Source organism: Catharus ustulatus, chromosome 2 (genome assembly GCF_009819885.2).
Source record: "Catharus ustulatus isolate bCatUst1 chromosome 2, bCatUst1.pri.v2, whole genome shotgun sequence".
NCBI classification, from domain to species: Eukaryota; Metazoa; Chordata; class Aves; order Passeriformes; family Turdidae; genus Catharus; species Catharus ustulatus.
The window spans coordinates 42,939,432-42,953,953 of record NC_046222.1 but is presented as its reverse complement, the minus strand read 5'-3'; the positions used below and the strand labels follow the sequence as shown (position 1 = coordinate 42,953,953).

At 40.8% G+C, this 14,522-nt stretch overlaps 1 protein-coding gene across 2 annotated transcripts in view; it reads left to right on the top strand.

Moving 5' to 3' along the window:
• TRPC6 (transient receptor potential cation channel subfamily C member 6) overlaps window positions 1-14,522 on the top strand; it is an 87,217-nt gene that overhangs the window by 39,648 nt on the left and 33,047 nt on the right. For both annotated transcript variants that reach the window (XM_033053225.1, XM_033053224.1), the window contains exon 2: window positions 12,606-13,380. In XM_033053225.1, coding sequence (XP_032909116.1) covers window positions 12,606-13,380 — 775 coding nt within the window. The remainder of the gene's footprint in view (window positions 1-12,605; window positions 13,381-14,522) is intronic.

Here is a 14,522-nt window from a genome sequence, read left to right as displayed (position 1 = left end):
TGTCTTCTACATCATCTATCGTCATCATAGATAGATCACTTCATGAGTGAATACAAAATGCTGGTTTTAAAAAAATCCCCTTTATTTTGCATCATAGCCTATTGTTTTGAGTAAGAGCTTGCAGAAGGGTGATTCAACAAAGGGAAAATACAAAGGAAAATACACAGTTGTATCTAAGTGACTACTGTAGACAGTAGTCTTTGTGGTTCAGACTGGTATTAGAATTAAATCTCCTTGTCTCCTCACTTGCTACCACTGATTCCTGTCCTCACTGCCTCCTACCAGGGGACAGCACAAGGATTTGCATCTGTATGATAATCTGGGCTGGAGAGCTGGGCTTAGAGTAAGCATTTTTCTGGAGGAGTGGGGAGAGAAGAGTATTTTGCTTATTTACTTATATCTAAATGTTAATTTTCATTTAGATAGCTCCTTGCTTGGGGTCAGCCTGGGGATATCCCAGCATGTCTGTCAGGATACTGAATGACACGGTACGACAGTAGCCATGAGCAGCCAAAACAGAGCAGAGGGTTTGGAGTGTTTCTGCAAGAATGCACATGAAACAGCATCCTGACCTAATTTATGAAGCAGTTAGCAAAACTGCTGCACTGTATAAATTATGACATACAGGAATTAATCTGTTTAGTTGAATAGAAATTATGCTTTATCCTTTTGAAAATAAAAACAGAAATTCAATTTGTCCTTCTATGGGATCAACAATTTGTGTAACAAGATTTGGAGAAATGAAACACTGAACCTTGTCTTTAGTTTATTGTTTAAAAGGAATGTTCTCTTTAAAAATCTGAGAGTTTCCAAGAGTTGAGGACCAACATGAAGTGGTTTGTGTGTAATAGAAGTTTGCTTTGTTTGTATCCAGTTTTAGCATTGGTACAAGTATCCACACTTTATTTAAAGTGCTTTTATTTATAACCAGTGGGACACAGCACTAAAGCACGTGCTACACGGTAGCACTGCGTTCCAGGAGATGTAAGAGAACTGGGTTTTGCTTTAATCTGATTTCTTGTCCCTTCATTCCTAAGGAACTCTGAGAAAATAACAAGGGCTATGGTCTTGATGTCTGCTTCTTCACTGCTAATGTAATAATGTTCTGTTTATAGAGGCATGTTTGTCATAGACAGCTGTGTTTGTGTTACAGCCACTATATTGATTGTAGGCCTTCTAAACTGAGGAGAGTTTCAACTTCACTTTAAAAAACATGACCTGATAGGTTCAATGATTTAGTCTACAAATCATCAAGAGTAGTCTTATGATATTAACAATGATAAGAGAGTTATGGAACTTCAGTGGTGACTCTAATATGAACTTTTTCAGGGAACTCCTATATAGGTAAACAGCTGGTTCCTAAATTTCCAGCTCAGATAAAGTCAGGCCTGGAATTCTTAAACTGCTAGATGCAGTGGCTTATTAAAACAGAAAGGCCAGTGATTCTTAGTGGAGAGGAGAAGCTTGCTTGGGGCAAGCAGGCACCTAGCAATTTTTGTCTGCAGCAGTCTTCCTGATAGTCACCTTGCAGGGAGGTGAGTAATGAAAGCCATCACTCAGAACTGGTGGGCACTGCTGGCAGGCAGCTGCACTGCGCAGGACTGAGAACTCTGCAAAAGGAATGGCTTAACATGGACAGAAAGCACCTGATCACAAAACTGAGTTTCTGAAAGGGGAAGTAGTCCCAGGGCTAGCAGAAGGAACCTCAAAAAGGACTGGCAGCTGCAGTGACAAAGTTAGGCATTGCCAGGAAAGTGGGGAGTGAACAAGCACAAGACATTAAATTTTACAAAACATGCAAGCTCAGATAGACCTATATAAATTGTTTAAGCCCCAAATACAAAACCATATAGAAACCTTCAGAAATGAAGAATTATTTACTTCATCTCAAAATGGCAATGGGCAAGACTTTAGGAATACAGAATTTCACATATCCCTTAGCATATGCAAGTGGAATATCTCTCTAAGCACATAGCAGTGAAGGCTGTGACGTACTTCAGGTATTCATGTAAAACCCACAAATTAGCAAAGTAGACAGCTGGTAAAACCATGCTAAGTCATACTGGATATTTAATGTCTTCTAATTTTCCTTTTTATCTCCAGTCCAGAAGATAAAATACTAGCTTTAATTTGAATTATTAAGACTCTTTGATTTTTGTTTTACTGTTCTTAAACAAGTGAACTTTGGACACTCTGTCTCCAGAGGGGCAGAGGATGTAACAAAGTTATACAACAGGCACCAAGAGGAACTTCCTGAAATACATGTAATGAATGTGGAATCCTGTATTTTTTTATTAGATGTTGGGTATAGAGGAGAACAATGGTATTATCAAGTGCCAAGCTTAATAAGGCATTCTGTCTGTATATTTGTACATATGTACACCAGTATTTGCCAACTTCTGCAAGAAACAATGCAGAAAAATATTTCCTATCTTTAAACAAGCTCAGAGTTGAGGTTGCACGTTGATTAAATAAGCTGTGAAAATGGGCAATTACACTTTAGTTAAAGCGTGTTCTCAAGGGTGAATGCATTCAATGTTTTTTACAGTTGAGGAAAAATGTTTGAGCAGGTGTTACATAGAAAGGAACTATTTTTGCAGGCATAGCTAGACACCATTCTAGGCAAGATCAACTACTGGAAAATAGGAATTCAGTTTTTCAGTAATGGCACTAAAATTGGACCTCAAAAATTATATTTAAAGTTTGTTGTCAGATATTTTCAGCAGCCAGCATGAAATCATGAATGAAACTCAGGTACAACTCAATCTTCACACCTACAAAATCCAGATCCATAGAAGTCTTTAAAGCTTAAAATGCTAGTAATGCTCAAAAAAAAAAAAAAGGATGATATCTTCTTACACTCCATAGAAAGCAGTCCCAACCCATTTCTTCATGTCATCTGCCTGCCTTTGTGTTCCTGTGCTGACTCTGAGATTAGCTCAGCTGGTCAGAGCCTGGTGCTAGTAACACAAGGTTGTGGGTCTGTTCCTCGTTCGGGCTGTTTACGGCAGAGCTGGACTCAATAGTCCTCGTGGGTCCCTTCCAACTCAGAATACTCTGTGACTCTCTTTGCTTGGCTTTGCAGTTGTGATATATAAAAGCCTGTGGGCTGGTAAAGCACTCTCTTCTCTCTTTTTTTCTCTTAGGGAAGAATTTAAATCTCATGGCCCTCTTTAAAAGCATCTAGCAATCTGAGTGCTATAACCTTTTATGTATTCCTGATAAATCTGTAAGCTGACTCAATTACAGTTTTCCAGGTTACTTTTTCTCCTTAGGCCATTTTTATTCAGAACACTGCTTTCCCAATAATTTCCTTAAACATTTCTATTTACTTGTCATTCTCATTTCAGTGGTTGGAAGCTACTTCATCAATAATAAGCCCCTGGTTTTATTACTCAACTAAGGGTAAAAATTAGGGTGAATGAATGAGAAATTAAATAAGGAGCCTGGAAACTGGTTGTTTGCCTTATGTTGGGTGCTTTCTCTCCATTATCCATTAGACAGCTGCTAAACTACTTTTCACAAGACAAAGAAAAATCGTTTATTTCCTGAAGAAAATGTTTGTCAGACTGTGACCCTTCCAGGTTCACAAACTGTGATTGATGAAATACTCTCTAAAACATAATTGTTTTTAACTGCTTCCGTACAAAAGCATTTGGACAACATAATCAATCAGCTTGGAGAAAACACTCCTCAGCAGTCTGTAAACAAAAAAAGCTTTGATAGTCCAGGTCTCAGAAAGACCTCCGGATGGTCGCAGAAGGCAAATCAGTTTCCACCAATATTTCAAATAAAAGTCTTAAAGATAATATATTTTATATTGTGTGTTTGATGTACATCTTCTGATAGAAACCCCACTAGACAAAAAATACTCTTAGTTGTACTTTTCATCTGCTACAAAATTAAATACTTAAGGGATGTTCATTATGGGGTTTTCTTACTGCTAAGACAATCACTGTCACTTATTATTTTTAAACTTTATTGTACATGTCCACAGATGGTTTTGGCTTGTTACTTACAGTGTTTTTCATCCCTAGGTCACTTATAATTCTCCACCAGCTTTTAAGGGTTATGGAGGAACCTTGGATCCTCACGCCAAAGGATGGAAAACCTGAATAGCTGAAAAGTTTTTTCAGATATTTTTTTCAAGATGTTTACTGTCTTTGCATTTAGAATTTCAATTTTATCTTACTTTCTACAACCTTTCATTTTCTGTCCCTTAGCGTGGTCTCATATAGAGGTCCACACCATGTATCTGTCTAAGCTCCCATCCTATCTCTAGTTAGATGGAGTTTATATTATTTTTATATATACCGCCATTATTTTATGTATATCCATATATAATTTTATTTTTGTAAATTATGTATAATATGTTATATGCTACATCTATTTTTATATTTTCTATATAGAAGTGCGATTAAGGAGAGTAGAAGAACAGAACATCCAAATCCAAATAATTAGCAAGTTTTAAGCTGATTTATTATTGGGTATTTGGCGCTGATGATCTTGTTTGGTATTACTTCCTATCTAATCTCCTATCTAATTGCTAATTATTGACAGTTTACTAATAGTATAAGAGAATTAAATTTGAAAATTATTGATTCAGCTTAACTTTTTTCTTCTGTTTGTAAAAAATAGGCTCATGGCTTTTCAAATTTTCTGGAGGCTTCCCCAAAGAGTTGGTTCAGAAGAGATTATGAATGGTTTCAACTTTGTTTTAGCTGTGTACTTTGGACAAACAGTAGATACTATTGTCACAGTGACTGGACAATTTTCAAAATTCTTGAACTTCACTGGACTGAGGAGTTTGTGATTAAACCAGTGCGTCAACACAACTTTCTCCATTTAGTTTGCTCTGAGAGCATTTATCTTTATGACTTTTTTCCTTTACGATGCTGCCAGTCGTGTCAACCTCCTTTTTTCCTTGCCATGTTTCCAGCCTGTAGATTTGCATTGTTGGCAGTGCACATGAGTACACATTTTTTTTTTTTTCATGAGAGCAGCAGGTTTTTTGTCTTTGTATTAATATATGCAAGTCAGGGACTTCAGTGTAGTCTCTTACTAAAGCATGGTCATGAAGATAGTATCAAAGTTGCATTTTTTGAGTTTATATGTTCTAATTTCTTGAGATGTTCCTCAGTCTTCTTCTAAAGGTTAAAAGCTTTTGAAGGAAAGCCAAACCTCAAGTTTAAATGCATTAACAGATTGGTCTTATAAGGTAATTTTAAAGCATTATAAGCTCTTTTAAGTGAGTAAAGGAACATGAGGACTCTAACCTGTCACTATACAATCTTTTTCAGCTTCTAGCAGATATTGCAGAATCTCCTACAAAACATTTTACTTTGGATTCTAATGCTGTGGATACTTACAGTTGTTTCCCATGCCCAAACTTTCCCAGCTTCACAGCTCTTTGTAGTGATATTTCATATCCTCAAAGGGAGTTAAGGGTCAAAATCACTTCTTTCAGCACAATTTTTTTAGTTCATAAATCTGATACTCATTGTCTGACACCTGATTAAGGAAAGTCAGCAATGGCAGAATTCTGCCTTGCAGGAGAATCCATAGTGCCTAAATGATTTCGTGACTGTAAATGCACCTGAGAGATAGCCAAAGATGTACTGCAACAAAAAAGGGTGTCTGATCATTTTACTACAAACACTGACACAAGGAATTATTTTAAGTTTGGGAAGCTGTACTCAAGAAAGGTTTTGTTTTGTGAAAGATTTAACCATGTGGATGTAGCAGGAAATGAGAGGAGCTTAATTTCACTCAGCAAGATGAAGGTTGAGAGGGGATATGATTGCTGTGGGTTTGTGCTTTGCAAGTAACTACTGTCAGGGGAAAGTGCTACTCAGTTTGAGTAAAATAGATCTCAACTGGTTTAAAATTTAGGGTGAAAATTAGGTTAATGTTTCTGAGTACTAGAACAGTCAAATTCAAGATTAGTCTTTCAATATGATTAGTGACAGATAATAAAATTTCAGCCAGACAGCAATTTCCTCCAAGATAGAGTCTGATATTATAATGGGAATTGTTTGAGGTGATATCTGTACTTGTTAGTGACTTTACTCCATCATCCATCTAAGGTCTATATTCCTGTTAAATTCGATGTATTAAAGGAGGCCTCTCATCTAATCTGCTGGGATTCTCTTTGAAGCAGTGAAAAAATATAGATTCTCCATTTATAAAGTAGGTAGGAGAAATATCTCTCCTTTTCTACAGAGAAGATTAAAATGTCTAATTTATACTAGAATTCTACTGATCCTAGGGTGGAAATGAGATGAGTGCAGTACCATCCTGTATAATTCACAAAATCAGTCTTCAAGTGGAAGATATGGTAGAGACTGTGTGACCTTTGTTGCACTTAATTTCTAATTTTGTTGAATTCCTTCCTGTAATATGGTATCCAGAATGATGACAATATTCCAGCCTTGGCCATACTGGCTCTCCAGTACCAAGGAGTAATGAGTATGGTACTTTAGACTGCATTTGCCCAAAATACACTGATAGTGTCTTGCAACCAACAGTTACAGTCTGAGAAGGATGAGGTTTCAAGTGGTTTCAAGACTCATGTGGCCAGTACCTGTGGCATAGGCATTTCTTTAAGAACAAATGAAATGGAAGGACCTTAATGAATGTAAAATAAATGTAAGAATGTCAGAATAAAACAGAACTTATCATACTCTTCTGGATAATCAAATTCCTTTTCTAGCACTTGGAGGCTATAAAGTGTCTTGCAGTTTTCTAAACAAACTCCTGAAGTAATGTTTGCTCCCCTATCTAATTAAGCAGAAAAAAAAAAAATAAAAACCCCAGAAAATTCAGCTGAGTGTTGCAATTAAGCATATTTGTAGCCTTGTGCTGTAAGAACCAGTTTTAACTATAGACCCTTAAATTTAATTAACTGTAGTTGCAATGAACAAAAAAGGATGTTCATTTCATACATATGAAATACATTGATGCAGGAAAAATTGATTACATGGAAATTCTAGAGATATGCATCAGACATGATACAGGCCTGCAAATAAAAATGTATTCTATTTCATTCTATAATAGTTTCTAATTCAGATGATGAGCTACTGTATAAGGAATGTATGTATTTAATATCCCATTTAAGCAATGATTTTCTTCTAAATGCAGGCAAGGAAAGAGGAAGTGGTACTAGACAAAGATGCTAATTCTACGTATTCTTCACTAGCAATGATTACTTTTTGCTTTGATAAACCATACTGAATGTATTGCTAGAATGGAAATATAATCTCTTTCTATTAATTGAAAAATGCAAGAGGAAGCAGCAGTTTTTGAACAGCAGTTTTTGGCTATGGGCCATGTCAGTTCGCCACCACAGACAGATTATGCTGGTGGAGCCAGTGACAAAGGACCCAGGTGAGGCTGAGGTACTCAATGCTTCCTTTGCCTCAGTTTCAAACAGTTAAGATCTATTCCTATAAGCGTTATATTGGGTCCATTAATCAACCCAGATTTCTGAAGCTGATGCATCTCAGGAAAAGATAATGACCAGGATTCTGTTGAAGGGTTTGTTTCCTTGTTCAGGGATCAACTACTAGCAAAGTAATTTTATACTGGGTTAGTTTTGCAGGGCACATAAAGATGTGTATTTTATATGAATGAAGTTGTTTTTGACAATTAGTTTAACTAAGATTTGAATTAACACTGTACGCATCTTTATTATTTGAAAGAAGTTTAAAAAATATGTCCCAGTTTTTTGTGAGTTGAATTTATTATCTGTTTATAGTCCGTTCAGAGGAGGTTCAAGGTGGACATCAGGAAGAATTTCTTCATGGAAAGGACTGCCCAGGGAGGTGGTGCAGTCACTTGGTACTGGGTGCTTTGGTCTAGTTGATAAGGTAGTGATCAGTCAAAGGTTGGACTTGATGATCCAGGAGGTCTATTCCAACCTAAATGATTCTGTCTTTCTGTGAAATAACTTGAGTATAAATGATTTAAATTATGTTAAGCCATAATTGGTGCTGCATAGAAGAAAAAAGCAGTTCAAGATAGATTGGGAATTTGCAGCATATTGCTCAATAGGAGGGATTCTGCATTTAAGATTATTTTGCTGCTGCAGTTAAATACAGTAATGTCACGACTATAAGGCGCACCGGATTATAAGGCGCACTTCCGCGTGTCGGCAAATTTTCAAACTTTGTCCATATAAAAGGTGCACCAGTGTATAACGCACAAATTTTTTTTTTCCCAGCGAGGATCCATGCGCAACAAAGTAACGAATTAGTAACGGTTTGGCAAGGGGACTTGGCACGTGGCACTCGCGGTGCGCGGCTCTCGTGGCGTGCAGCTCAACTCGCGGCTTGCGCTTCCGGGTTGCCAAATTTCTGAACTTTGTCCATATATAAGGCACACTGGATTATAAGGTGCACTTCCAGGTTTCAATCAAAATTTTAGTCAAAAAGGGTGCGCCTTATAGTCGTGAAATTGCTGTAATCAGTTTACAGTAATTTCACGATTATAAGCCGCACTGAGTATAAGCCGCACTTCTGGGTTTCAGCAACTTTTTGTTTTTTGTCCATATATAAGCCGCACCTGATTATAAGCCGCATGTTGCAATACAGAGTGTGATAAAAGGTATCTGTTCTATCACCATCTGTTGAGGGTGGGGACAGTGATCCTTATCTCAATGGCAGATAATCTGCTAATGGGCCATCCATTGAAACCAGGTTGGGCATTGTTCTTTATCTTTTCACAACCCATCCTTCCTCCAGCGAGTCATTGTCTGCTAATGGCCCATTGAGTCCCACTGTGGGACTGATAAAATTACTGCATCCCATTGAAAGTTGCTCCAACCAGGGGGAAGAGCCCAACATTTCTTACCAAGATAAAAACAGAGGCTTTGGGACACTAAGGGAGCCCCTTTCTCCACTGGACTCCAGAGGAAAACCGGATTTCTCCACATCACCACTGGACCTTCAGAGGGAAACTGCACCTTGTACAGGAGCACTGCTCCAACTGAACCACATCTGTCACTGCAGGAGGATGCAGCCACCATTTAATGGGACTGCTGCCAACACCCTGACTGTCGGGGTGTCAGGTTGTACTCTGACTTTGTCAGGGTTTGGAGTTTGTTTCTTTGTAGTACTGTATTTCTATTTTGATTTCCCTAGAAATGAACTGTTATTCCTAATTCCCATATCTTTGCCTGAAAGCCCCTTGATTTCCAAATTATAATAATTTGGAGGGAGGGGGTTTACATTCTCCATTTCAAAGAGAAGTTCCTGCCTTTCTCAGCAGACACCTGTCCTCCAAACTAAAACAGCAACTTTTCGTTCTTTGTTCATATATAAGCCGCACCTGATTATAAGCCGCACTTCAGGTTCGGACCAAAATTTTAGTCAAAATGGTGCGGCTTATAATCGTGAAATTACTGTACACAAAAATGAGACGCCGATGTGGAGCTAAGAAAGTTGGAAAACCTGGTACACTTAAAAGATGGTAGAGAGCAACCTTGCCATGATTTCCGCCTCTGCACCCTTGTATGTATCTCAGGACTCTGTGTCTGGTTGGTTAAATTGAAGCCAGGTCAGTCTGCCTTCAATGTAGGTAAGACCTCACAATGCTAAGGACATTCTCTGTTGCAAAGAAAAAATTAATAAAAAATGTGTATGAAGACTTTTCACTGCTTTTCAGACTTCCTTCAAATGCAATGTCTCAAGAATACACTGAATTGAAATACACAGCAAGCTTACAAAATTCAACACCTACACAGGAAAACTAGGATAAATATAAAATAAAGCTCATATAGCTTTTATCAGAGCTACATTTCACATTTCATAGGATTTGTATTTATCACCAGTAAAAAAGTTTACTTTTGAATTGAATTTTAACATAAAATTACAGTAATTTCACGAATACAAGCCGCACCAATTTGACCAAAATTTTGGTGGAAACCCGGAAGTGCGGCTAATATTCCGGGGCGGCTAATCTATTAACAAAATTCTAAAAGCTGCCAACACGGAAGTGAGAGCCCGCGGCAGCCCCAAGCCAAGCTGGAGCCCGGCCGGCCCCGGCAGAGGTGGGAAAGCCTGGCAGAGGCGGGGCCAGCAGTGTCGGGGGCGGGCGGCAGAGCCTGAGCCAGCAGGGCGGGGCAGGGAGGGCGGCAGAGCCTGAGCCAGCATGGCGGGGGAGCCCGGGAGAACTGGGGCTAGCAGTGCAGGGGAGCATGGCAGAAGCAGGAAGGCCGGCGGGTGGGGCTGCCTGGCAGCGGGGGAAGCCCAGCAGAATTGGGGCCAGCAGCGTGGGGGAGCCCGGCGGTGCGGGGGCCTGCAGTGCCGGCCAGGGCGAGGAAACGCGGCGGCGGTGCAGACGGGAGGGGACGGCCGGCGAGCCTGGTGGCGGCGGCGGCAGCCCTGCCGGCGGGGCGAGCGAAAGCGCCGCTCGCAAGCGCCGCCGCTCGCGGCTCGCGAAAGCGCCGCCGCTCGCGGCTCGCCGAAGCGCCGCCGCTCGCCGAAGCGCCGCCGCTCGCGGCTCGCCGAAGCGCCGCCGCTCGCCGAAGCGCCGCCGCTCGCGGCTCGCCGAAGCGCTGCCGCTCGCCGAAGCGCCGCCGCTCGCGGCTCGCCGAAGCGCCGCGGGGCCGGGCGGGCGCGGCGCTCGCGAGGCGCGGCGCAGGGCGAGCGAAAGCGGCAGCGGGGCGAGCGAAAGCGGCAGCGGGGCGAGCGAAAGCGGCAGCGGGGCGGGCGGCGAGCCCGGCGGCGGCAGCCCTGCCAGCCGGGCGAGCGAACGCGGCAGCGGGGCGGTGCTGACGGGAGAGGGGGGCCAGCGAGCCCGGCGGCGGCGGCGGCAGCACCACCCGGCCAGCCCCGCCGAGCCGTGGCGCTGAGCTGGGCTACCCGGCCCCGTCGGCAACCATGAGCGGGCCGAGCCTGCCTGGCCCCGCCCCGAGCCAGTAAAGCCCGCTATGCCGCGATCCTGTTACTAATTGGCCAATTTGTGAAAGCTGCGCACGGATTCTCGCGACGAACGAAAGTGCGGCTAATATTCGGGGTGCGGCTTATCTATTGACAAAGACAGCAACATTGTCGAGGCACCGGGGGTGCGGCTTATAATCCGTGCGGCTTGTATTCATGAAACTACTGTAAATATTTCTTTGCTTGATTTAAATATTTTGTGCTTTCCTACTAGAAATTCTGGAAAATTATTTATTAAAAATATCAGATAATGAAACTAATAATTAAATTTAATAGTTACTCTTGCCAGTTGTGATATATTCCACATTCCATACCTATTATTATCTTAGAGAAAAATGGTTCATTTATATTTAAGACTTAAGGCAATTTGAAGTATTTTCAGTGCTGCAGAGGACTGTATCTCTAGAACAGAGAAGACACGAAGCAGAAAGGAAATTTATACTAAAGCCAAATCTAAACAACCTAGAATAAATAATACCTTGTAATATTACTTTTTGTGAAGAAATTTTGAGTCAAAAAGGACTAATTTTTAAAATTACATTTAAATTCATATTTATTAGTATTTAATTAATAAAAAATTGCTCATGGTTATTTTTTGTGGGAAATACTGAGTGTAGTGAAGTGTATTTGAGCATATGTATGTAAATAATAATTAAGCTACTAATTCTTCTAATTCATTAAAGAAAAAGATGAAGTTATGGAGAATATTAAGTAGTTTAGCAGAGTAATTCTAGAAGAGAAAATTATTTGCAATTTAATTTCTATTGAAGATTGGAATCTTAATTGGCTGAAATAAGATTGAAATAGTGAATTAGATTTTCTTTTTTTTAAAGAGAATGTAGCATATTTTTCAAGATAAGTTTGATATGTTCACTTTATTTCTAATAATCACTAAATAATTATTAATAAGGTGTTTAATAACTATGGTTGGAAATGGGTGAGGATATCAGTCACAGCAGACTGGACAGCATTTCAGAGATATCATGCATCAAGAATTAGCAGGATTTGTTGGCAAGTCCCTGAGTGAAGGAATAAATAGCATATCAAGATTATGAATTGTAATAATGAAAAGAATGGCGGAGATGGGGAGTAAGAGATGTCATGCAATGTATTTGATGTGCTTTTATCTTGTCCAGATTCAGTTAGTGCCTGAGCATTCAATTATAGATGTCAGAAAAACATCAGCAAGGTGAAGAAGAGAAACCAGAGCCAAAATGTAAGTTAGATGCTTGCTGAAGTAGAGTAAGAGCAAGTGAAGTCAGCCTGACTGCTTTTGTGAAGGAGAAGGAAGTTTAGAGAGATTCCATCTTTGGGTGCCCTGCTGTCCTGAGCAGTCCCTCATTTCTCATCCCATGACTGCTGACTCCTTTCACACTGTGGCTTGTTCTCACTCTGAGCTGTGAGGACAAAATAAGAAAAAAAAGGTGCAATTTAACATTATGATTGATGACAGCTTTTTCTTCTTGTTGAAATAAAATGTAGCTGGCTGCCAATTCTCAGGTTGTGTAGTAGCAGTGGTTACAAAATGCATTGAAGGCAGGGTTTCTTCTGATGCTGCATTCAAAATGAATGAATGCACCGCAGATAAAAGATTGGGATAATTTTATTAATTGTTATTGAAAATGGATGTGAAGAAGAACTAACACTTTCTCTGTGTGCACACAGCCGGGGCAGCGAGAACAGACTGGCCCTGCGGCGACAGACCATTCTGCGGGAGAAGGGCAGGAGGCAGGCCAGCCGGGGGCCAGCCTACATGTTCAATGACCGCTCCACCAGCCTCTCTCTGGAGGAGGAGCGCTTCCTGGATGCCGCCGAGTACGGAAACATCCCCGTGGTTCGCAAAATGCTGGAAGAATGTCCCTCGCTCAACGTGAACTGCGTGGACTACATGGGGCAGAACGCCTTGCAGCTGGCGGTGGCCAACGAGCACCTGGAGATCACAGAGCTGCTACTCAAGAAGGAGAACCTGGCCCGGGTGGGGGATGCCTTGCTTTTGGCCATCAGCAAAGGCTACGTTCGGATAGTGGAAGCCATCCTGAGCCACCCTGCGTTTGCCGAGGGCAAGAGGCTGGCTCTGAGCCCCAGCCAGTCGGAGCTGCAGCACGATGACTTCTACGCGTACGATGAGGACGGCACGAGGTTCTCCCACGATGTCACTCCCATCATCCTGGCCGCCCACTGCCATGAGTATGAGATTGTGCACACCCTGCTGCGGAAAGGAGCGCGCATTGACAGGCCGCATGACTATTTCTGCAAGTGCAGTGAGTGCAATCAGAAACAAAAGCATGACTCTTTCAGCCATTCCAGATCCAGGATCAATGCCTACAAAGGTCTGGCCAGCCCTGCTTATCTGTCTTTGTCCAGTGAAGACCCTGTCATGACTGCCTTAGAGCTGAGCAATGAACTGGCCGTGCTTGCCAACATTGAAAAAGAGTTCAAGGTGAGTAGAGGGACACTGATTTCTGGCAGAGAACTGCAAACTTTATCCTTCATAAATCAGCAAGATAATGTGGGAAAAGATACAGTTTTTAACTGAATGGAAGATTTGAATCTCTGTGAATGTCTTATTGCCATGTGCTGATTGTAATTCTTGCTGCTTGTGTAAAATGTGCCAGTGAACTAATTTTCTATTTCTATCAGGCAGGAAAGTGAAGGAGGCCCTTAAACCCATGGCTGAGGCTGGTTTAGGGTGGGGAGGAGACTAGTCACTTATGACAGACAAATTGCATGATTCTATTAAACCCTCGTGCATTCTCTTTAGTTTCTCATATTTGGACTTGAAACTTTCATAATTCTTACATGTTTTGCATTCATTCACAAGGAGGATTCTAAATAAATGTTCTCATTTTTTAATGTGCTATTCTGGTATTTCTGTTCACTTCTTCCTCTTTGTTACTTATTTGTACTTAGTTATATGTGAACTCCCTAGAGTTAAAAGGCTTTTTCAGTGTTACACAGAAATTTTACTATTTCATAAATGCATGTTTTTGAAAAAATATTAATAGTTGAATCCCAGGCTCCATAGATTCTTGAAGCATCAGCTAAAGCAGTAAGAATGTAAGGTTTCATCTGCCAGTAAATGCAAAGTCAGGCCTTGTGCAAACATTGCCAATATTATTTATGACCTGGGTTAGCTAAAATCGCTTAGTCTGGGTTTGCCTCATGGGACCCTGTCAAAAGCAGATACTCCTGTGACAGAGCAATATATATAGACTTCACTACCAGGAGATCAGCATCCTTCCAAAACTGCAACAGAATAATTTCCAACATTGTGCTAGTAAGTGTTTGATATTATCATGATCAATATTTAACAGTGATCTTAGCAGTGGTAGAGTTGTACTCAGCCAGCCTGAGTTGAGGTGCTGCAGTTCTGAATGAATTCCCCTGGGCTTGTGCTCATAGGTAAATCTTTGTGGCACCAGTCTATTATAAGAAGCTGGAATATTTGTTGGGGAGGGAAAATAAGGAGAAGGAATACGCAAGGTGATCTTTAAAACAGCAACTGAACTGCTGAAATTAGAGGGAAGGAGAAAAAATCAAAATGCTGGGAGGACCATTTCAAATTACTGCAGATGAATATCT